A 26,081-nucleotide genomic window follows, 5' to 3' on the forward strand; every position below is an offset into this window, starting at 1 on the left:
TACATGATATCACTTGTGTAAAGTAGCTACAAGCATATTGTGTTGAGTACATGACATCACTTGTGTAAAGTAGCTACAAGCATATTGTGTTGAGTACATGATATCACTTGTGTAAAGTAGCTACAAGCATATTGTGTTGAGTACATGACATCACTTGTGTAAATTAGCTACAAGCATATTGTGTTGAGTACATGACATCACTTGTGTAAATTAGCTACAAGCATATTGTGTTGAGTACATGACATCACTTGTGTAAATTAGCTACAAGCATATTGTGTTGAGTACATGACATCACTTGTGTAAATTAGCTACAGCATATTGTGTTGAGTACATGACATCACTTGTGTAAAGTAGCTACAGCATATTGTGTTGAGTACATGGCATCACTTGTGTAAATTAGCTACAAGCATATTGTGTTGAGTACATGACATCACTTGTGTAAATTAGCTATAGCTTAATGTCGTGTAGAAATATCTATTGACCTTGATTCCACAGCACGTTAGATGAATGTCTTTAGATAGGAAAGATGCAGGCAATGTGAGACCAATACAAATAGTGAGTAAGTAAAGGAACAAGAAGCAGCCAACAGAGTGAAACAAAGAGGACATCAAAGGTTACTCGCCCATTGTTGGGCTTATATTCAATGCTGTCTCTCGACGTGATAACGTGACAGAAATCCTAGTCCAAGTAGCGATGACACATTAGACATTCGTTCGGAGCTTCCCATCATTTCAACCTTAGATTCAAAGCGGATATTGGCCAATAAGATTACACCCTGATCGTAAACAGGAACAAACAAATTCTCTTCACTGGGAGTCGAATGTAGCGATTTACGTTAAAGCCTTCTGTACAATGCAATACACTAGGCTCTCCCCCCCCCCCCCCATCCCGCGCTGAAAAGATTGGTGGAAATGGTTTTATGGGACCTAAATTGGAATAGGCTTTACCTAGCACACAAGTCATTGGAGGGAGGAAAATGTAGCGCAACTCGAGGACAAAGGAAGTGATTCGCGATGGTACCTACTAATCTCCTTGAAGTTCTCTTGGTATCTGTAGCTACTACCAGGGTCGGCCTTAGGTAATTTGAGGCCCTAGACAAAGTGAATTTGATGGCCTCAAATAAAATAGGAAAATATAAAATTACGCAATTCATAAAAAAAAAGCAAGTGTCTTCTAACACAAATCGTTTAAAAACTAAGATGTATGTAACATTGATCACTAAACCTTAAGTTTTAGTTGAGACATCTTGGTCAGTTAACGTACAGCCCTAGTGTTCTGCTATAATTGAGAATTTGATACAAGTTTCGCACTGCCAAGCCCCCACCTGTGACCTATCGGAGGACCTGGTAGCTGCATAGTTTGCCTAATGCCGGCCCTGCTACTACAAATGATTTGTACCCACATTTTCCACTAACTTTGTGTTATCTATTTTTCACGAACAGACGAAGATTAAGACACCATTTAGCAGTTAGCAGATTAGGGCTGCTCGTTCCCCAAAAGTAGGCAATAGAGAGTAGTAGCCTACTTTAGCCCAAGTCGTTGTCAAATATTGAAAGAAATTATTGTGTGCCAAGAAGTCAGCTGCAGACTGTGCAGGACACGATGAAACTTCTACAACTGTCTCTACGAACTATGGAACTACATTTGAGACTAGTGTTTCAAAAAGCTGATCTTATTTGATTTGGATTGTATGATCCAAAAAGAAAGAAATGAAGTTCATCAAAATTGGTAAGGACTCGTAGGAGATCCTCTATCGAATCAATAACATGCTATACAAGATTCAGAAAGGTCCTGAAGTTCTGCACCCGGATAGTTTGCACAAGCACTGCGATGGAAGAGTGGATTTACTCGGGATGAACAGACATTCCTTGTCCCATATCCTAGGACACATTTGTATTAACACTCATTCTTCCCTAGTGCTATTAGAGCATGGAATGGGTTGCCGAGTCAGTCAGGAAAACCAATGACGTGGCAGAATTTAAGTCATTGATTAACATGCATGACTAGATTGATGCGTAGGACGCAATCATCTTCTTTTTGAAGTAACGCCTGTATTTTATTAGATACCCTTTTTAAACATTGTAGAATCTTTGTAAAACGTACGTCCCCTATTTAATGGCCACGTGCAGACGTGTGTGTGTGAAACTTGTGCACTTATTGACTTAACTGTGTTGAAAGAAATCTAATTGTTCCACTGTGTAGGTGGGGTTACGGAGCATTGCCGGCTGAATACAATAGAAGACATGTTCCTCTTTGATCGGATTTTCTTGTTTGAATTCTGTGAATTATTGTTTTCAGTTATTTCTTTCATTGGATTATCCGTTTCATTTCAATTGGACTCAAATAGTTGATTGTGTATCCTGTGAAGGTAGCTGTATCCCGAGGAAGCGACATGATAATCGCTAAGTCTTTGCTTTGTAAGCCCTAAAAACTTTGCAGTATCCCAGCTTTTCTTTACGCAATTCATTATTTCCATCTGTCTTGTAGATGGAAGCTGTTGTTAGTTCTTTGAGAGCCTTTTTTTTTTTTTTTGGGGGGGGGGTATGCGTTCTCGAGTAAGTTTATATACGTGTGTCAGCCTCGGATGGGGATGTTTGGGTGGTTGCATGGTTTGGTTCATAGTTGTTCTTTGAAAAGTCTTTCAGTAGAGCAGTGAATTCAGGGGGGATTAGTCTTGATTGTTTTAAGGAACCAGCTTGGGGGTCGTTTTGGTTATGGTTGGGACTATATCGGCCAGGACAGGCCAAGAGATGATGCGCTTGGTGCATGTTATCGAAGGTGTTATTGTTCATAAGCCTAAAACAATGAATGAACATCGATTACGTGCATGACTCAATGTGTAGGCCTAACTCTTCTCATAGCCTTGAAAATACCGGTACTCTCATCGGTCAATTCAATGCGGGCTGTTCAGTGAATGAGATTTTTGTTTTGTTTTAGATAGTAACTGTCTAAAAAGGGGTGGGGTGAAATACAAATACAACCATATCCCTGCCCCACATCATGTACCGGTACACATTTACTCTTACATTATATTTACTTATCAGCATTTTCCCCTATAATTATAACTTTAAAATATTTTCTGTAATTGGGAACTGTTATTTGTCTTTTTACTGGTAAATATCTTCACTTTGATTCTTAGTTCCATAGGTTTCATCAAAACTTCTTGATAGGACCATAGTGGCCCATAACTCAAAAAAATACAACTATCTTTCTTAAACAGTGTTCTACTTAATGATGTTAGATGGCTCATTGTTGCTTATTTGTTACAAGTAATGACACACAAACAGTAACACAAAACATTTACATTTTGTATGACTATTTATTGACATCATGAAATGAAAAGTTTAATTCTGATTACTTTGAACTCAAATTAAAAACAAATGAAGCAATTTACAGAATAAAATCATAAAAACAAGAAACAAAATCACAAGCCTAAGAAAAAACAATACTCTGTAAACTCAAGTGTTACTGACACTACTGATATCCAGTAGTATACTAAAAGTCTTATGTCCAAACAAGAGCCTTGGTTTACATCATTGGCTAATTTCAACTTTAGGAATGTATCAGTGGTTTACTTTGGATACACTTAAATTTTATTGAAATGTTACCATTACATTTATTCTTAATACTAGTACCTAAACTAAAACTAAATGTACCAAGATTTTGATGTAGGGAGATGAAAAATTTCATAGGGGAAAAAATTGGGTAGCTTAAATTATGTCAGACAAAAAAAAATAATTGATCCCTAAAGGTTATAGTTCACAGTTCAGGGTTACATTTTTGGATGAATAGTTGGATCAATGACTTGAATTAACAGCAGAGGTTAAGAGAGTGACTTCTATCAATCAAAGTTCTTGTGGGTTAAATTGAGAAAGTCATTACACAAAACATGTATTTAGTACATCAAGAAGAATGACAAAAAAAGTAAATAGAAGGATGAAAAACTATTCGCTAGTGAGCAGAGTTTTTGTGGCAGTCTGAATAGTCTCACTGGGAAAACAAAAATTATAAAATGCATCAAAATTATGCATAAAAAAGAGCATAAATAAGTTAACATGCACAAAGTCAATAAAGCTTGCCAGTTTATCCAACTGATAAACATATTTTTATAAATACTGTAATAAATGTTTCAATAAAAAGTATCTTTCAACAAAATGAAAAATTACTTGAACTATGCAGTTGTCAAAATTCACCACATTAGAATGCAGTCACAAAAATAGCTTGGAAGTCATGTTTAAACAAGAAGCAAATCTGACAAATGTAATATAAAGCTATTAAAATGTAGACCTCAAAATATTAGGTCTACATCAAGTACAATGGAACATTTACAACAAACATACCAGCCAAACATCGCTTTCTATTCATCAAAGTTGTTAAAAATCTATTTCAGGGAGCATCCAGTGGTCACAATTATCTTAGTGAGTGACTAAGTAAAGAAAGACTTTTATAATAAATGTATTCTGTTCAATGCTGAAACATTTATTACCCAAAAATTGTAATATCTAATCTTTCCTATAGACTTAAAAGAGAAATATACAAAAGAAAATCTTGAAAAACTTCAGACCTCAAAACTCAAGAGAGACTTGAAATGTACAAATAAAACCAACTAGGAAAGGTTTGTAAGACAAAATGAAAAGTAAAAGGTTATCAACTAAAACTGTCTACATTGGTAGATCATACACTTGTTTAAAGTTGAAGATCTTGTAGTTCAAAAAAAATGTCACAAAAATAATATATGCTCTCCCTGTCATACAAAGAGTCCCAAGGAGAATATGTCCCAACTAAAAATACAAAAGAATTCAAGGGAACACTTATGTTCTGTGGACTGTTTATATGAGATTAAGAGTTAAAGAAGCAAAATAGTTTCCAGAATACATCCAGCAATAACAAAATGTTAAGAGACACATCATCATTTCTCAACATGTTAAAAGAGACATCAACATTTTGCAACATGTTAAAAGAGACATCAACATTTCTGAAAGAAAGACTTGAAGTGCTATTAGTCACAATCTGTTTTCACCAAGTCTGATATCATTTCTACAACTGCAATATTGGAATCTTAAGTTTAGCTTGTGACATAATATATTCACAAATTCAAAAAAAACAACAAAAAAACAGCACTATTATTAAGACATTGCACTAGAGTTGTATTTTGTCTCAAATGTATATTTTGTTCATTTTCTTTTTGTACATTGCCATAGTCAATAAATTTGCATTAATTATAATAATTCTTTTTTTTTATTGAAATGTATATAAATCTGTTATCCAATCAAAATTAGATTTGTTTATTGAAATGCATACTAATTTGTTATCAGAAGAAAATATTTTTGAAGTAAATTAAGAAAGAAAACCATTTGAATTTGATGATTCCAATTAAAGACTGAATGATTGAACATCACAGCTATTGACTGAGTATTTGTTGAAACACAGAGCTGAACTCAACAAAAATGGTGTTAAAACTTTGTGAACAAGAAACAGCATCCAGTAAACAATCCACTTAGTTCAATGTTATTGTTATACATGTGCAGTTAAATATCATCCTGGATTGTTAGAACACTTAAATATCATTTTTGATTCTTACTACAGTTAAATATCATGCTTGATTCCTAGTACAAGAAACTGACATTGGTGTATAATGTATACAAAAATCTAATGTAAATATTAAATAGCATTTATTTGTTTGTGTTACTAAAAATTCACAATAATTCATTATGTTATTAAAAATATTGCCATTAATAAAAATTTTGAAAATTTATAAAAATCTTTACAAAAATATTTTATAATCTATGATTGTTATTTTTTTAATTTTAATAGGAATGAGATAATTACTACAACAATTTAGACACATTCAAACCATCTTTTTTTTTTAATTGTTCAACTGAGAAGCCATTGGTTGTCCAGTTCTAATATTGTTTCATAGATCAGCCAATTGGAAAGTGATGCTAACTCAATTTCTATCTCAATCTATTTACAAACAAGAAGGCAACTGTAATGTTGGACTTACAATAAATACATGACAAAACATATGACTAGCAAGGCCTCAGTAACAGTAACATCATTTCTGGAATGTTTTCTGCAAAGCTGATAAACTTTTTCAAACAGGGATCAAATCTTACTTAGATAGTATAAATATTGAAATAAACACAAAACAATGCTTATATAAAAGGTTTAACAAAAATATCCCTTAAAAGGGTTGAGCTTGTGGATTTAATGTACCTGTATGGTACTAAAACAATATACTAAAAATCATCCAAAGCTTCAAGAATTCACCCCAACATACTACACCAGCTCATGGCTGAATGACAGTGTCATATCAAGGAAGCAGCTGATGTCCAGTGACTTGAAAAACTGAATGAAGACTTCTTTCAACTTTGTCATCACATTTTTAATAAGTTTGGTAAAATAATTCAGGGTCTGAAAAAAAAAACAACACAAAACAAGATAAGTTAGTTGTTACATTAATAATGTAGTAGACAGATCTTTGTGGAGACAACTTGCCGCCCAATGCGCAGAACGGTGCGGGAGGACCTAAGTCTAAGTAAGTAAGTCTATCTGAAATGTTATTGCACATTTTAATTAACTGTCTCCATGCTGCACATGTCAAATAGAATGTTTGTGCTTCAGTAGTTTAGTGAAAAATGGGGTTTTGATTCATTCAGAATTTCATTCAAACTTTATAGCCTACTACAACCAGTGATGTATCTTTGTGGATCTTTTGATATCCAACACTGTTTATCCCATTCATGGATTCTAGTGTGAAATCATTTTGCGCTAGTATGGTGTTGGCATCAACTGAGTCATGGTCAGACAACGGTGTGTTGGTGCTGTTGCATTATTGTGTTGCTGGCTGCATTAATACAGTGCAGGGCTTGATTAATGTTGTAATTTTTAATCATTTAACCATTATTGCTATTAGCCAGCCATTCATTCATTTCTTTCTAAATTAATTGTATAGCTAATGTTATCTGTTGTGAGGGGGAGAGGAATAGTAAAGTATAAGCTTCAGAACTTAGGTTCTCAAGTTCAAATCAGTGACATTTGAATTACAGGATTTTTAGTATGCCCCTAAGTACACCCAACTGACAATAGTAAAATAAAGTTGGTTGGTCATTGTGCTGGCCATATGACGTTGATGATCAGCCATAGAAACAGATCATCTACCTATAAATTGCAAGTCTAAAAAGTATAGCTTACTTTTTAAAAATCTATGAAATGAAATAGAAATCAATGAACCTATCAGATATCAATTCATAATACTTGACAGAAAGGAATCCATTTGGTCACAAAAAGACATTGCATTAGATATTCCTATAACATTCCCTATTTCTTTCTATATCTTCCGCTCATGAGAAAACTTCAAATAACTATCTGTGCCCAGGTTCCATTTCCTTAAGAGCCCCCTCCCCCTCCTCCCCCCATTTCACTGTTGCAACATTAGCTCTGTGAGACACTGAGGACAACTGATATGAGAGAAAAGTTTCCATCAAAAGTTATCAGCTAACAAATGAAGTACTGTAATAACTCAAAAATAAGTTCTGGTATGAAGTTTAGTTAACAACAGAGCCTTATATATGATCATGTTTATTATATAAATAATAATAATAAGGCTTGTCTTCTAGTCCTAAGATTTATGAGGAATGCAGTATTTCCTGTGGCTACGCATCCCCAGCTGTAACCTACATATTTGCCACATCCAGGGTAAGCACAACAATTTTCCGCAGGCAGTCGATCTAGATTTTATTTTTGCTGTCAGCGGATTTTCTTTTGGACTCAAATGTGTATCCCGCGGCCTTTGTAAAAGACCTCCAGCTGTCTTGTTTTTAAGCCACAAGCAAACCAGGTGCTCTCTTCTATGTCAGTGAAGGCAAGTTGGTGCCTAAGCTGGTCTTTCAAGTGTTTCCGTGTTCTGTTATGTCAACCACCTTTCAGCTCACCAAAAAAGACTGCTTTTGGCATATGTTTGTCCCCATATGGGATATGTGCCCTGCTCAGCATAACTGTCGGACCATAAGAAGTCCCTCTATATGGTCCACTGGCGTTTGCAAGGACATCGTTGTTTGTAGTGCGGTCTTGCCACCATATGTCAATGATATCTTTGGTGATAGCGTTCAAGTAGTCTTAGTTGTTTTCTGCATAATATCCATGTCTCAGATCCATACAGAAAGCTTGATAGAACTGTTTAGTAGACATTGAATTTTGTAGGCAGGCGGAGCAAATTTTCCCCAAAATTCTCACCTGAAGGTGTCCAAAAGCACTACTGGCCCTGGCCAGTCGCTTATCAACTTTCCTTGAAAGCAAACATTTAGTTACATTTTGTTGAGCCCAAGTTCTCCAAATTAAGTTTTCACAACCCATCTTAAGGGGAGACTTAGTGTACTAAACAACAAAAAGAGCAACTTACTTGGTAATACTTTGCCAACAATAAAGGAAGGTCCTGCAGGTAATGGTCCTTGAGACAAGGGCATACTTCCACCATGTAATGCACGATGGTATGTATTGCTGGAGGTAGGCACTATGGGTACTTCTGAACCTTCAAAGTATAAGAAGCAATCTGTGTTAGTTTTGTTAGTTAACTAACTTAGAAATACATTTGAAACAGCTTGGTACCTTAAGCACCTAACAAATGCAAGAATAAATTGTTAGTTTAAAAAGTAACTTAAAATTGAAAACATACAAATATACAAATAAAACTTTGAAGGCAATTTACAGGTACCGTAAGTAGCCTAAATAAATCTAATTAATATTTATATGACATTTCTACATTTTACTTGGCTAGACAGGTATTGGAATTTGTGTAACGGGCATGATCATCCTAAGATCATCATCTTATGAAAGTTGTGTCACAGACTTTTTTTTTTTTCTGTTATGCAAAAGTCATCAACATAACCAAGTACAAGATAGACAAAACTCAGTTGTTCTGATATGGCATATGAAAGTCAAGTTGAATCACAGTTTGAAAAGTCTTCTTCAGAAAAATTTTAAATTGATATTGTTGCAGACACATATTGTAGAAATGATAAACATTTTAAAAGGACTTTCTTAGAAGATGAAATAATGTCTTTTTACTTTTTGAAACAGTTACATTTTACTTGGTTAATATTCAAACTTGCATAAATAACTACAAGGAAAACTCATACATACAGTGACCCGACAAAATAGTGCAAAATTTCCCTGACATATAGCATGGACTGATATGCCAGTATGCCATATTTGCAGAGAAAGAGATAACTTTAAAATTTCATCAAATTTTCCTTTTTCAACAATGCATAAATATGATTTTTAAATGTGGTGATCCCATTCAAGGGTTAGTTATGATGATGTGTGTGTTACACATATGTGTTATAGTATAATCAGAAATAATGATTATCTGAGGTAGGGCGTCTCTTTCTGCAACATTGGCAAACTTAGGCGTGTAAGGATTAGTTAAGCTGGAGTTATTTTATCTCATCAAATGTTTTGTTTAATCTCATTTGTTCCACAAATTATCAAAAAACATGTCTTGTAACATATAATAATAGCAGCACTAATGTATCAAGGTTATATGAAGAAGTTGAAGAAAATATGGCCAAACCTAGAATCAGACAAGCTACTGCTATCCAGAACATTAGGATACTAGTAGCAGTTGAAAGCTAGAAACGAGAAAACAATTTTGTATGTCTTTATGAAAGAAACCAAACATTATTTTAAGAATCAAGATTGAGATTTCAAAGAATCAAGATAGAGACTTCAAAACTTAAGATCAAGACTTCAAGAATCAAAATGGATTGAGACTTCAAGAGTCAAGATTCTGACTTCAAAAATCAAGATTGAGCAGAATAATTGTAAGATTGTAGCCAAAGTATTTTTTTTTCTTCATAGAAAAAAATGTGAACTGAAAAAAAATCCCTTAATGCTATAAAGATGAAAGTTTGATCTAGTTTTTAAATATCAAAAAGGCTAAATGATTGATTTGCTTGTAATTTAAAATGTTTAAATTTCTTTTACAAAGCTCTAAGTAAACAAAAGACCAAGTCTAACAGTTTCAAGAAAGAAAAAGAACACAGTACAAGAATGATGATGAATCACAAGATAACAAAAAACTTTGGACTAAAATCAAATCTACTTCAGACATGTATTTCTGTGTCTAAACTGGTTTTATTCTTGTTCCCCTTCCCCTACCTCTGGGAACACTCCAAGTTAAATCTACCAACAAGCAGAATACTTGTAGTTCATTTTTTCATCCATTCCAATAACATTGTTATTTTTTTTTTATTTCATTCATTGTTTGATTTTAGCATCAATAATTTATAAGAAATTAGTAAAGCCATCTTTCACATTGTATTGTCCTTTAATGTCCTTTATTAGAAGAGAAAAATTTTAGTGACAGCTTTTTTTGCATTTACAAAGAAATATTTTGTCATGTCCTAGAGAGCTGATTGATATATTTAGAGCACAGAATGGGTGGCTTGAGTCAGCCAGGAAAACCAATGACTTGGCAGAATTTAAGATATTGATTAACATGCATGACTAGATTGACCTTGGGACACGCATAGGATGTAATTATCTTCTTTTGTAAAGTAATGTCTGTATTTTATAAGATAAGATTTAAGTATGTTCCATTGCACTGTGTACCACACAAGAGCAATTACTCTTTTTTTTTTAGGGCCAGAAGTGTATTTGCTGAATGGCCTATATAGACCTCAAATATTTGTGATCATTATTTAAAAGGATAAAAGAAATAAAAACTTTACTGTTCAACACAGTGACTATCAAATTGAACAGTTCAAGTCTGTGTTTTCCATTCACTATAGTTATCCAGTCTTATAGCTCTTGCAACAATAAGCACTTTCCTAACATTAAACAAATAGACAATAATCAACAATACACTCAGTGGCAAAGCTAGGAATTAGCCATCATTTGGGGGCCCGTGGGGCTTGAACTCTTTGAGGGCCCCTGCATTTTGCATAACATTTAATATTTAGTGTAAAAAACAATTTTGAACACTCATTTGGGGGCTCCTCTCAAGTGGGAGCCCAGAGGGATATTCAAATTCTCCCCCCCCCCCCTTTTCTGGCTACATTACTTAATACACTATTTTTCTTAATTAAAGCACACTAATGAGATATATCTTGGCATAACATAGGGTTATAGCATAGAGCAGTAACCAACAAGGAGAGGAAATTGTACAGTAATCAACATTATTTAATAATACCATTGAACAGTAAGCTTTGATACCTTGTCTTACTATAGCCTAGTAACCAGCATTAATGTATCATGCTAAATGTGCAGTAATAACCAGGGCCATGTATTATGCTCAAGTCACTAGCAGTATGTTGTCATACAAGAACAAGTATAGTGTATAGAAACCAGATATAATGTCTTTAACATCTAGTAGAATGTTGTATGTATTATACATCATAAGCTTCTTTGTCTATGTCTCTTGTATTATCTTCAGTCTAGTATTACAATACAGTAACTAGTAAAATCGTATACAAAACTTGTATAGTAGCCATCAATATCTTTCCCTACAATTCATACAGTAATTCCCATTAATAACTTGTACAGAAACTACAAATATTGGAAACTATTGATCATTAACAAATCTGGAGGATGTTTCTTAGTGCAACTACCCACAGCAAATATAGAACTACTATTTAACAAATAGACTATTATCAGCACAGATAGTATTCATTTAAAATTGTACAGAAATACCACTTGTAGTAATATGACTGGTTATTTAAATAAGCAAATTACAGATAGAAAATCTAAAATGCTGTTTCACCTTAAGAACACATTTTCAAATGAGTGTTTAAACAAAGAAAGTACAAGTTCAAGAAGAACCATTGCTAACAATATAAATGACATTCATGGACTGGAGACATTTAGGCACAAAATTAACTATGCCAAGACAACCAAGTGAACTTAAAAACTTAGGTGATCTACACTGTTGTTACTTGGTCCTGAGTTTGAGACTTTCACTCATCATCAGATGGAAGCTTGGGCTAGTACCTAATCATTTTCAGTTTGAGAATCACATCAGAACTTTACAGAACAAACCATTTTTTGTGTGAAAATAAGTTTGTACTTGAACTGGCAATAAGCCTCCACATTAAGACCCTTATAAGAAATGTGATCTATGACACATTTATTTGACAATAATTGGGGAACATGTTTCAAATGTTTCAATTAAGGTCATTACCAAGGGTAAGAGAATATTAAATTAGTAAATAATCAGTAGGAAATACAAGTCACATGCTTTGTTAGTAGTCAAAGCCTTCAATAAAAAGTGAAATACTATAATATGCAAAAACATATATGAGAGAATCCTATCTACACATGAACATGCTAGGCAGTGTATCAGTACTAACACCTAATATACTCAAGTGCAGTGTGTTTCAAGAGCGAGCCCCTATTACCTTCTATCTTGTAGTAACAAGCAGCTTCACTAAAGCTGACAAACCTATTTATAGTACACAATGATATTAGAGGTAAATTTTAAAGAAAATTATGTCATGCTAACATGAGTATATGTCTTCAATTCTTTGCATTTTTCTAATTTTCATAGAAGCTGTCAGAAATTCTAAGAAAAAAAAATAATAAGTATCCGTTTTCTACTTCATTGGACTGTTACTGTAATAAGTAAATGCATTCCATGACAATTTGTTGGTGTCTATGATCTAGCAACAATGGAATGATTTCCTCCATCCCCAGCACCCAACTATTTTATTTTCTTCAAACAAAAGTCTGGCACCAATTAGCTGGACTTCATCAATTAAAGAAAAATTGAATGAATTAGCCCCCAAATTAGTATCTGATACATTCAATCCCAGCTAAAACATTCCTTAGGGTTGGATAGATTCAGGCCCCTAGTCTTAAGAAACAAATCATGAAATTTCCTCAAGAGCAAAGAAGCCTGACTTGATAATGACCATGACCTTCCAACTGGAAGAAGATATGAACAAGTCTAATGACACTGACCAAAATCTGTATTTGAAGGAATATTTAATTTCTGGAAACTCATGGCCATTACTAAACCTAGTTAACTGGAAAACTAGTGGTAAAAAAAGAATAAGATTAATGATTGAGGACCTAAGTTGACACTTTAAAGAATCATGAACCCTTTTATGATTATCTTGCCAACTTGTACATACTAAGAGCACTGATGACCCCCCCCCCCCCCCCCCCATAAATCCAAACCACAATACCATAACACCTGATTCTTATTGTTACCCTCCCCATCCTCAATATAATCTACACTCAATAAAATGTGTAGTTGAACACATCTATTTCCAGCTATTGTTTAAATCAAATCTATCTTCTTGTTTGCTAACACACCAAGATAAGAAAGGTTCACAGTACAATGCAATAAATTTACAATGTTAGCAGAGCTTAAAGACTGACAAAAATCAATTTCAGCATAACAATTGTTCAGATAGACAAAAAGAAATTAGCAATACATTGAAGCTATGGAAAGTTGTTTAAAAGGACTTAATAAATATACTTGATTTATTAAAAAGCATGTTTCAAATGTGTTTTAAAAATATCAGAAACAACAGAAACACACATAGACTCTACATTTATCAAATATCTTAAAGTTCACGCACAAAGACCTAGATATGGTTTTAATCTTAAGTTTTGTTGTTTTATCAATACCCCCCCCCTCAACCACTGCATAACTTGTCAATGTATTTTTTTTTCTTTTGTGCTGATAAGATAAGAATGGAGGTCATGAGGCCTGACATTCAACTGACTGTAATGTAAACCTTTAAGGGTAAACATTGGGAGACTATACAACTGGGAAAGAAACTACTGAACTAAGCCCTTCTATTTCTTCCTCATTGTTTCAGACCTTCACAACACTCCCTGATACTCAGTGCTAGTATAGGTTTAGACTCATCAGGGGACACAGTCCCTAATACTCAGTGATAGAATAGGTTTAGACTCATCAGGGGACACATGTTAGAAAATTATTACTTATGAAACTGATATTTTTTGTTACCAACCACAAGACCTTAGCTAGGACTCTCACAATTGATTTGTCCTAATGACTGACTGCATAACATATTAGAATTACAACTTGGTTAATGCTTTATGCTTTAATGTCATTTACTTTTGTAAAAGAAATTGCTAGCACTGTTGGCTCTAGGCCTAATGATGCTGTCACCTTAGATAATATCTTACCCTTAAGTAGGCCTATAATGATTTGTTATTTTCACCCCAAAATGCCAATTCATCTTAAACTGACCGGATAATTTGTGTTCTGACAATACAAAGTTACAGTATACCAAAGACACATTATAATCATTATATAAAGCAGTTTAAATCAGTTTTAATATAAGTGTAAACAAAAGATTGATTCTATAATGTATGTAATATAAAGTTTTTCAAGTCTGCTATAATGTGGAAACAAAACTTACTTTCAATGGGAATACCAAGGTGAATAAGAGCAAATTCAGCAGCAAAGACTTTGGCTTCTTCCACAGTACGGCACAGTTTGTTTGGTTGAATTGTCTGTGATGCTAAGGCAGGAATAGTGACCTGAAGAAAGAGATAACTAGCTAGGGTTAGTACTAACAAACCTAACTAATAAAGCTACACTCCTTAAGGTTAAATCTACCACAGCAAACTTGCCAACTAGTTTCAAACTCTTTTTATACTCAAGAAAGGTAGAACAGAAATTTATAGCAAATGAATATTCCATATTTGACTAGAGTAACACCATTAGTAAAATCATTAATAGACACTTCAGGACAGAAGACTAGAAAGTTAAGTTGCAATAATTCATAAAACACTAAACCATAATTAACAAATACAAAGACACAAGCTAATAAAATTTTCAGAAACACACAAGATAAAGGAAAACCAATCATTTAGCTGATTTTAGATATCTATTTAAAATGCATGACTAGATTAAATCATGGCTACATGAAGGGGATGTATAACTATCGTCTGTTAAGATGGAACGTCTGTAATTTATAAGACATTCAGTAAATAAGAAGTGTCATAGGCAATGTTCCAAGCTTTAGAAATTCACCTTTGATTCACAAATTTAGACAAAGAAGATTTCATTTTGTGTGCAAATGAAATGATGACATTTAGGAAGACTTCACATGATATTTATTGAGACCTCACAGTGGCACTAGTTTTTTACAACTCAATCATTTAACAAATATTATTAAACTTAACTAAACAGGGGCTTATAGCTTTATAGTTAAATAATGCAGGGAATCACACACTGGATTAGATTTCCTGAGGAAATTTCAATTAAAGAGCAAAATGCATTTAGACAAAAAAAATCTTGTTACTGCCTGTCTAATATTGTCACTATTGCAAGACTTTTAGGATCCCACAAACAGACCAATACCAATCTAATATCCATTTTTACCAACAGTCAAATATGTTCAGAGTCATTTCCATCTGTCTAATAGGGTCACAGATAATTATTCTAGTAAACACTAGAGCCTGGTCACAGATAATTATTCTAGTATAACACTAGAGCCTATCACTTGTACTTGCCTTATACTGTCAAAGGCACTAGAACCTATCTTACATTGTTACAATTATTTCTACGAATTTAATAGTGTCACAGAGACCTACACGATTTCTAATTCTGTTAGTGTCCCTTCCCACCTTGCATAGTAGAGTCCAATTGATCCTCCTTCATTTTAAGTAATGTGTAACTGGAAATTTTGTTAAAACTTGAAACTTATTAGTATGGACCTTTTATTTTAAAATCCTTGACAAAATGGACTCTAGTTTGTGTGTCAATCATATTTTGTTTTCATTTTTCACCTGATAAAAAAAAAATTAAAACTTCCAAACATTAAAGAAAAGAGAAGACCTATGATAGTATTTACTAAATTGTTGCATTTCAGCTACTAGAATGCTATTAGCCCAACAACAAATATTTATAATACAACATGATCTGAAATTAAACTTGACCTAAGACTTGGTGTGCAATGAATTTTTTCAAGATAAGTGTAGTACTTTTAAAAGTAGGCCTACAGATAATCCACTTACAATATATGTGTAGCTGGAAAAAAAAAATTATTAAAAAAGTAAAATTCAATTCGTCTGCATTAATTTTTTTTTCTTCAACAATATGTCAGTTATCTTTCCTACACAAACAAAAAGTCCTCTCTGCAAAAAAAAAAATAAATAAAATAGTTGGCAAAAGAAAAAGCTTACTTTAAAAAGAAAAAACTGAGACTCTGTGTTGGTGACTGTATCCCTCTGTATAGCTGAGTGCAACTGGTAAACAGGTAGTCCCCAGTGATTCTTTTGACATAGCTCTTCCAACAACTAACATAAAACAAAAGAACTCGAATTGTAGATTCTGAAACTTTTTCTGTTGACTCAATTCAATTTAGCTACTTTCAAAGCTCAGGTTCAATTAAATAGGTCTTTAATAGAAAACATTTTAGAAATGTAAATGCCAGTACAGAATTGTTTTTTAATAAATACAAAAACTATTGTTAAACAACAATTTTTTTTTAAATTTGGATGAAAACTATTCTGATTGTATCACTAAGACAAAAATTCCTTTTAAGAAATGTATTTTACATGTTAGAACTGAGTCATTTAACAAATATTATTAAACTTAACTAAACTGGGGCTTAAAGCTTTATAGTTAAATAATGCAGGGAATCACAAACTGGCTTAGATTTCCTGAGGAAAATGCATTTAGAAAAAAAAAAAAAAATCTTGTCACTACCTGTCTAATACTATCACTAATATCCCACAAACATACCAATACCAGTCTAATACCAAGTTTTTACCAACAGTCGAATATGGTCAGTCACATCCATCTGTCTCTTCTAGTATAACACCACAGCCTATCACTTGTACTAGTCATATAATGTCACAGGCACTAGAACTTATCTTGCAATTGTTACAATTATTTCTACAAGGACCTACACCAGTGGTCATCAACGGGGGCGCTATTGCCCCCATGGAGGGGGGGGGGGGGTTTTCGTGAAAGTGGGGGGTGCTAAGAGCCAATAGGGAGATGTTGGGCACAATAGGGGGTGGTAGGGGGCACTGGGCTTAAAGGGGGAAAGAAGAAACTAAAGGTGCACTGAAACAAAACTAAAAAAAATCATTTCCTCAAAATTAACACTGGCTAACTAAATCTATAAAAATTATAATTAGTTTGCTTCTAATTTAAGAACAGAAACAACTTTAGAAATTGAGTTAGGAATCCCATTTTCTATTTTTAAATTCTTATTCTGTTACCATAATTAATAGCTATTTATTGTCCTTCAATCTTGCGCGCCTAAACATTTATAATTTGATAAATAAACTAGGTAATACGCCTTCTGATTATAGTTTTTTTTTTATCTACGTATGCTAATATATTGATATGTAAATGTTAATTTAAAAAAAACATTTAAAGCTAACATTGAAATTGAATAATTTAACCTTTTTTTTAAACAAAAACATTAAGAAAATGTTGATACGAAATCTCGCTGGTATGTTAAGTTTTAGTGAGTTGCTTCTAGATAAAAAGTAGTCCAATTTTCTACTTTGAATGAAGGCATTTTCAGAAGAAATCAAGTCAGCTTCACAAACATAACAATATCCAAAAATAATTAGAGAATATTCTTGAACAATAATAAAAATATACTATTCAAACAAAAACAAAAAAAACGGCAAAGCAGGATATATTTTAGTAGCCTCTTAGAAAAATGCATAGCTTTTTAAAAAAATTCTTATGATATTGTTTGAAAATTGATTAAAATTAAATTAAAATTTTTTCAAAACATATCTTTGACACAAAAAGATTTTTTTTTTTTAGTGCTGAAATATTATTTTTAAATTGTCTAGTTATGTAGCTTATGACGATATAGAGGGAACCATCAGTGGTTTGACTCTACTATGGCTTCATAAGTAATATAGAATACAGAACAGGTCTATCCACTATTCACCTTGTGAGTTATGGTACACAGGCAACATCTTATTAAAATTTTAGCCCGCAATTTCATTTCTATTTGAATCTTATTATAAAAATTGTAAATAAAATACAAACCCATGCCCAAAATAAGCTCATCTTTCAACAGTTTTGTGAAACAAATGATGAGCAACATGTTAAACTCTTGTAAACTGAAGTTCGCTGGATTTTGAATGGGGTTTGTTATTGCTCGTTTTGATAAGCTCTTCAATGCCATTTTGGAATTTCTTTTTTGAGAAACAAAAAGATTCAACGGTTGGCGATGACTTAAAGAAGGATAAAAAGAAAATGTGTTTTACATGGTAGGCATCTAACACAAATGAATGAAACCAACCTCTGACTGCAAGGAAAGAAATTGACTTTCATTAAAGATATTAAATCTATTTTAAAGAGTTTTACACGCTCACATAACTTGTTTGTGAACAATTGAATTACTGCCTAAGTACACCGATATCTATGCAATTCACATAACAATGCTTTATGAAGAAATGATGATTCCCTTCTAGGATGTAGATAAATATTAAAAAAAAATAAAAATATATTAAACATCTGTTACTGATGTTCAAATTAAGTTGCAGGAAAAAATAGATTTACAAAAGTATGTCTTCAGTAAAAAGAATGTTACCATAGGAGGCACAACAGAGATATGGCTGCACTTCAACGTTTCAGTAAAATTTCAAAACTGTGGTCGGAAATGAAATAATTTTTTAGGTTTTCCATCAACATACATGGTTATCCTAGATTTAATGCATAACAAACTTAATGAATAAGCAAAGAAATAGACAGGATGTAGCCACTAGAGGAGACTTTTGCCTTGCTTTGGCTAATTTAAAGCTTGAAATTTCAAATATTGTCAATATTGTTCCCATTAGCTTAATTTCATTTTGAAATGAATTCAGAAATAATAATGTTTATATTAAAAATAAAACTACATTTAAAATTAAACCTAAAAACAGTAGGCCCTAATATTTAATAAATTAAAAAGGGACTATTCTTAGGATTTGAAAGAAAGTCATGACAATGAGATTAATTTGTGTGTAATCGCTACAAATTATTTGACATAATTTTTGTGTAATGATAATAATGGTAATGTCTTCGATTCCTAAGATTAAGGATGAGTGCAGTGTTTCACATAGATACACAAACCCAGTTGCGACCTGCATATTTTCCTGAATTTTGTGCAGACAAAGCCTTTGCCTGCTGACGGTCTATTTAAGTTTCTTTCTGTCTTTTGCGCCTGTCTTCAATAACGGCTTTTCTTTGAGTCTCAAATTATTGTCCCGCAGCTTTAGTGAGGGCTCTCCAACTGTTTCTCTCAGAGGCCGCCTTTTGCCAGGTACTTTCCTCTATGCCAGTGAGGGCGAAATGGCGCCTGAGTGAATCTTGATAGCGCTTACGGGGGGCACCTCTTAAACGCTGTTCTCTTCTAAGCTTGCCAAAGAAGATCGCCTTTGACATGCGGTTGTCTCACATGCGGGATAAATGTTATTGACAGCATGAAAATTAATTAATAAATGACATTTTGTTCAAATTTGCCTTTTCACGCTTCTTTATAAGTGTTTTTCCTAGGGGGAGGGGGGGTGCTGGTGGATTTTTTAAAAGAAAAAATACGAAAAGGGAGCGGTAGGCCAAAAAAGGTTGAAGACCACTGACCTACACCAATCTAATTCTGTTAGTGTCCTTTCCCACTAGCCTAGTACTGTCCAATTAATCCCCTTTCATTTTAAGTAAAATGTGTAGTCAGTACTGAAAAATCAATTGCTGAACAATTTGGGTATGACCAACAATTATATTAAAGCTTTACAGGAGGATGAAAAAAAAAAAAAGTTTGATCTAAAAATAAACTTATTTTATGGATGACCACTTTGTAATATATTCAAATAGCATACAGCCTAGTCTACAAAAGCTAATTTGAGAGGGGAAAAAATAGAGTAAAATTAATGCACAATTTTGGGTTTTAGTTGAGTATAAGAATAAATTGAATTGGATTCAAGAAAAAGATATAAAATTGTAAACATCAATTAAGAATGTGAATTGTTTTAACAATAATCTCATGAAAGAATAAAAATGAAATAAAGATTCCTCTGAACAAAATTCTAATTACGTTACTTAGTTCATTATTAATACTTTTTTTTAAAATAAGTTTTTGTTCTCTTTTGAGTTAAAACCCATTGTCAAGTATTCCTAAAAAGTGACTTGTCTATAAAAAACAAATTAAATGAATTAAGATTTAAATTAAGAACTGTATTATTCATAGTTCAATTAAAATGTAGCTTACACAATTCTAGCAGGAAATAAAAAGAAATACAAATAGGAAAGAGAGCATCAGGAAGGACTGGCTGATTGAGCAAAAAAAAAAAAAGTTAAAAGCATGTGAGATTGAAAAGTCAATGTGCAACTGAAGCTCTACCTGCACCGGTGATCGAACATTTAAAGGTTTGAGTGTTGTTGGATTTGTTGGAGTTAACTCTACTCCAGGTAACAAGTCAAAAAGACGAACCTAGTTCAAATGATTTTGAGGTTAAAAATGGTTGCTTTTGTCTATATAGACCTATTTTTTATGTTGTTGTTTTTTTAAATGATATTTATACAGATTTTTTATTTCATTTATCAGTAGCGTATTGCTATTGCAAATAATAACAAACAAAAATTAAAAGAAGAAAACTAAGAAATGGAATTTTTTATAAAAACTTAAATAGGATAGTAGCACTAGTTTCCAGAATTCTTTTTCTTTTCTATTTCTTTATCAACTAGTATACAAAAAAAACAAAAAACAACTAAGATTATTTATTGCTAAAATCTGAATAATGGAACCATTTTTTTTCTTCTTTTCATTAAAACCAAAAAAAAACAACAAAGTTTAATAAAATGCAACATGCATACAAATGAAATAGATGAAAAATAGATGAGTACAGTACCTCTGCAGGGTTCCTTCTGTATGAGCCTCTCCCTAAAGATGGCAAGAAATGTTTGCTACCTCCAGCTCCTCGAGAACCAGCAGCCCCTCTACCTCTGCCTCCTCTGTTAGCCAAAGCAGGTGGTGACAAATTTCTAAACAAATAAACAAAGCAGGTGGTGATAAATTTCTAAACAAAAGAAGTTTTTTTAATGCCATTAGGTTCAAATGTTATTTAAAATCTGGTTGTACAGATTATCAAAAGTTTAAAAAAAGATGTTCTAAGTTAATTAAATTATCCAACCAGAATGACTGCTTGGTCATGTGATGTGTATCTCGTGTGTCATCTCCACTGTCCCACTTCAAACCCTACCCCCACCCCCACCGGCAACATTCTGCTAGAGGTTTGGGGTGGAATTCTGAAGGAACACCAAGCAAAACAAATTAGGACCTACATCCTCAAGAATTTGATAATGTTAAAAAATTACCTATGTTCAACAGAAGTGTCATGTTGCCAGCACAATGACCTACTGCCTTTACAACAAATATCAGTTACTCTGGACATTTTAAATTTTCAAATGCAGATTTGCAGATATCATCACTAATAATCAATTGAGAAAATGTCCTGTTGTCTAACTCTAGTAAGCCAATACTGTGTAGTAAGTGTGTTTGTTTTGAGTGACTTAGTAGTGCTATTGTTTGTGACTGTATATAACCAAAATGATCTTTTTTTGTTAGTATTTGGTTGAGTGAACTGTTAATAAAGTGTGTTATGTACAATTTTGTAGAAAGGTGTCAGCAAACAGTGGAGTGCTGAATGAGCCACCATGTACTGATTAAGATGGAATGTTAAAACTAATTAAGTTAATTGTTGATAGTCATTAAGTCTTTTCTTGGTGTGTGCTGGATTTCTAATACATGGTGTCAGAAGTGAGATGATCTACTAATTCTATGACAACAGCAACCATTGTAAAAGTGAATGACTAATTCAGCTCAGTTCTATTACCAAAAAGTTTTAACCTACCTTCCATTTGGGTTCAACAGTGCTCCATACACCGGTGAGATCATGGGACTTTCAACATTGATACAAGCCAACTGATTAAATAAAGGAACATTTTAATAAGTGGTTAGAATATGACATTCAATTTCTATTAAAAAGAGGTATACTTTAAGTTCTTTGTTGGTACATTTGTTTCCCCATTCCTTAAATGTAACATTTTATTCAACATATTACTGAATTGATTTTATGTGGGATATTTAGTTATCTTATACATATATATTTGTCAATACCATTAATACATCAATCATGTCCAAGAAATCTCTGGAACAGCTCAATGGACTTGAATGAAATTTTGTACACAAGTTTGTTTTAACTCTTACATGTTTACTAAGAGATGGTTTTGATAGAGTTGCAGTCTGAATGTGGCAATTTTTCATCACTTCAATCATTTTTTTTTTAAACCTTTGCATCTTATTTTGTGTATTTTCACAAAATGGCTTCGTCAGTCTATAAAAATACTAATAATCAATAGCCCAATTTGGTACATTTGAAGTAAATGTACTGTTGACACACGCATTGGAGGAATTAAAAGATTTGAACTTTCAATGTGAGCATCTGGCATTTCTACAAGAATTCTTCAACCAATGTTGTCTAACTAAAAGGGACAGAATACTGAAGATATCCCACAAACATGAAGTAGGTCTCTCAGGTGGGATACTTTTTTCTTTCAAAGCCAAAAAGGAAACAATCAATTTCCTCTTGAATCAGCTAGATCTAGAATCCATGGCCACAAAATGGTTACAATTTTATAACAGCCAATATCATATATGATATATGTTTAAATACACAAGAGATGTTTATGGCAGTTTACTGTCATACATGTCTGTGGCATTTCTGTAGTTGGCCTATGTTTGTTGCTAAGAATTTTGTGTAAACATCATGCTTTTTTTATTTATAGTCTTCAGAGTAGAAGCAGCTGCTTTTGTGAAAGCTTTTATTGTACAATGTTGTAACACTGAAGGAGAACCTGGTCTTGGGTATTGTTTGAGCTAGGCCTCGATTAGTGTTGAGCCACATCATAAATTCATAACTAGCTTAATACTTGCGTAGCAGATTGAGAGATGTACCTGAAACTGGCCATATATATGGACCGTATGATAGTACTTTAATGTGTGTAAGGTGCATTAATTCCAAATAAGTTGTATATTTTTCTTATGCTATTGTTACCTGTATGATAACACTCATCATCTATATATGTACATTTTAAAATGTTCATTTGGTAAAGGTACATTGAGCAGTTATTTAAAGTTGTATATATATTCTGTATTGCAGACAGTTATTATTGCATTCGCTTGTCAAGGTGGAGGACTTGGTTGTTTGTAAAATATTTTTCATGTTTCGGATGTTCCTTCAGAGTTGAAGAGAGTTTACTTCCTAGACCAAACCTCCCACAGGACGACGCGGGATGGGAGTGGACAGGGCTTGAACACAGGACTATCGATAAATCCAAACGACAGTCCAGCGCCCAAACTGCACGACCAGGCAACCATCCACATTAGTTATCCCCTACATTAACTATGCTAAAATCCGACCCTGGCATTTACAACTTATGTGTATGAAGTTAATGTTTGTCTTGTTGTCATCTAATTTATATTTGATCAGAAAATAAATCATATTTGAATTTGAATGGATCTAATTTAGAAAGAATAATACTTTTGATAGGCATATTGAAACTTCTTGTATGAAAAAGAACAGTAACTATTTAAATATATGTCAAATTATACAATAATTATAAAGTATACTATGATCAAACCTTGTTCTTGGCAACATTACTGTGATCATTTTTATCAACTGGTTTGGCTAATACAACCTCAACTTTAGAACCATCGATGTCTATGCCATCTGTCACATTAAGATAAAACAAGTTTCTATGCATAAAAACTATTTAATGACAGAATCATTGCTAATATTTTGCTTTTAGTAATGTATAAGTTAAAGTTATTTACGTGACAATGTGCAAGAATTATTATTTCTGTTAAGATGTAACAAGCAACTAAATTTATAAAAAACATCTGGCCTCACAGATTTCAAGATCTAAAAAAATTTCAAAAGTCCTTATAGTACTCTTACAGACTTTAGTCTTTTTCAATAGAATAGATTATATAATTTTTTGCTGTCAACTTGACAAAATCTAAATTTAAACCCTAATGAGAAGATTGACTGAATCCTACCTTTAGTACATTCTAAGACGTTGATTGCATCTTCCCTTTGCCTGAAGTGTATAAATGCATAGTCTCTTAGTTTTTTCACTCTCTCTATGCAATCCTTTTTCTGAACTAGATTCTCAAAAACATCTTGTAGATGCTCTTCTGTTGTTGAAAGCATTAAATTTCTCACATATAAAATGCGAACCTAGGAAAAAAAAATATGTTTATTAGCGGCCCCTGAAAGGGGAAAAGACGCTATTAGTTTTGTGCGAAATGTCTGTCCGCCTGTCCGTCCGTCCCGTTTAGATCTCGTAAACTAGAAGAGATATTGAAAATCCGACTTCACAATATTTTAGACCATTCAAAGTTCTGATGCAATGGCTACTTTTTTTTTTCCTGAAAGCGAAAATTCTAATTTTTAAAATCAATTATGCAAGCAGTTTTTTATAAGAAAAAGCTAATTAGTATGCATTATATGTTAGACCTAATATAAGACGAATAGTAATCTTATAAACATCATTTTCGTGAACATTTTTTCTATATAGCGGAATTATTTTAAATTTTTTTTTTGAGGATTCGAATATGAGATTGAGCCTTTTCAAAACAATTAACTTATTTAGTTCGAACCCAGGGTCCCGGGTTCGAATCCTGGTGATGACTGGGATTTTCAACTTCTGAGTCTACCCAGCTCTAATGGGTACCTGACATTAGTTGGGGAAAAGCAAAGGGGGTTGGTCGTTATGCTGGCACCCTCGTTAACCGTAGGCCACAAAAACAGATGAACTTTACATCATCTGCCCTATAGACCACAAACTAGTTAGGCCAGGTTCACATCTAACTTTACATTCACTTTCACGTATCCTTTGATCTGCGGGACGGTTGGGGCACTACACAAGATCTGTTAACCTTCTTTCTCCATTCTTATTTCTCATTTGTCTTTGATATAATTTCATTCGGATGTTCTTTCTGAAAATATTGAAGTCTACCTGGGAGAACCACTGGTCGTGCGGTTTGCGCGCTGGAATGTCGTTTGGATTTATCGACGATCGAAGGTTCAAACCCTGCCTGCTCCCATCCCCCGTCGTCCTGCGGGAGGTTTGGACTAGGAAGTAAACTATCTTCAACTCTGAAGGATTATCCGAATTATGTAAAACATTTTACTTCGGGGGCCGATTTTGAGTTTGTGTTTCCACACAAACTGTCTTTTGTAACCTTGTTTTAAACTATATTTAAGTTTTGAGAGGTACTTCCAATCCTAAGAATCTTGATTTAATTCCTTGTGAAGATTAAGACTAGTACGTATCTGTTGCGTAAAATAAGGTTGTAATCATGAGTAAAATAAAGTTGTAATCAAACTGGCCACATAGATTTAATATAAGCAACCAACCAAATATCTTCTTATATAAATCTTATAGGTTATATACCTTCAAAAGATAATCACTTCAAGATAATTACTTCCAATACATATGTTAATGCTAAAATGTTATCATAAAAATTTGGGGAACATTAGTCCCTTGGGTTTATCTTTTGTGGATTTGCTACTTTTTTTTTAAGGAGGCTTAGAGCTGCTTTATTGCAGATATAGATGGAAAATCTAAATACACCATGAAAGATGAATAGCCAAAATATTTTCTTTAATCCATTTAAATTTCATACAATTCTTAATTATTGTTTGCTATTATTAGTCAGCAAAAAAGGGTGCACAAATCTTAATGACTTTCATTTTCAAATTCTTTTTCTCTTCTTTTTAGTTCATTTATTATTAATTTGAAGGATTCTGTAAACCATCTCTTGGTATTAGTCCACTACTATTTTTAATTTACATAAATGATTTACCAAATTGCATTACTTCAGGAACAAAAGTCAGATTATTTGCAGACGATTGCATAATATATAGAACAATAAAAACAACACAAGACACAGATATTTTACAAAGAGAATTAGATGAATTACAGAAATGGGAATCAAATTGGAGCATGTCTTTCCACCCAGAAAAATGTCAGTTGTTAAGAGTAACAAAAAAACTAAAACAAATTAATTCCACTTATC

General features: G+C 33.0%; 1 protein-coding gene across 2 annotated transcripts in view; it reads right to left on the minus strand.

Annotated features, from left to right (window-relative positions):
• Window positions 1–3,299: 3,299 nt before the first annotated feature.
• Window positions 3,300–26,081, minus strand: part of LOC106054461 (APOBEC1 complementation factor-like) — a 29,008-nt gene continuing 6,226 nt past the window's right edge. Inside the window, exons 2-10 of one of the 2 annotated variants that reach the window (XM_056044055.1) lie at window positions 24,057–24,237; window positions 23,639–23,727; window positions 21,850–21,920; window positions 20,848–20,980; window positions 20,340–20,429; window positions 16,168–16,281; window positions 14,397–14,517; window positions 8,402–8,530; window positions 3,300–6,414 (exon numbers count right to left, since the gene is read on the minus strand). In XM_056044055.1, coding sequence (XP_055900030.1) covers window positions 6,386–6,414; window positions 8,402–8,530; window positions 14,397–14,517; window positions 16,168–16,281; window positions 20,340–20,429; window positions 20,848–20,980; window positions 21,850–21,920; window positions 23,639–23,727; window positions 24,057–24,237 — 957 coding nt within the window. In that variant the 3' untranslated portion in view covers window positions 3,300–6,385. The remainder of the gene's footprint in view (window positions 6,415–8,401; window positions 8,531–14,396; window positions 14,518–16,167; window positions 16,282–20,339; window positions 20,430–20,847; window positions 20,981–21,849; window positions 21,921–23,638; window positions 23,728–24,056; window positions 24,238–26,081) is intronic. The other variant, XM_056044056.1, reaches the window with a different exon arrangement.

This window comes from Biomphalaria glabrata, chromosome 10 (genome assembly GCF_947242115.1).
Source record: "Biomphalaria glabrata chromosome 10, xgBioGlab47.1, whole genome shotgun sequence".
Lineage (NCBI taxonomy): Eukaryota > Metazoa > Mollusca > Gastropoda > Planorbidae > Biomphalaria > Biomphalaria glabrata.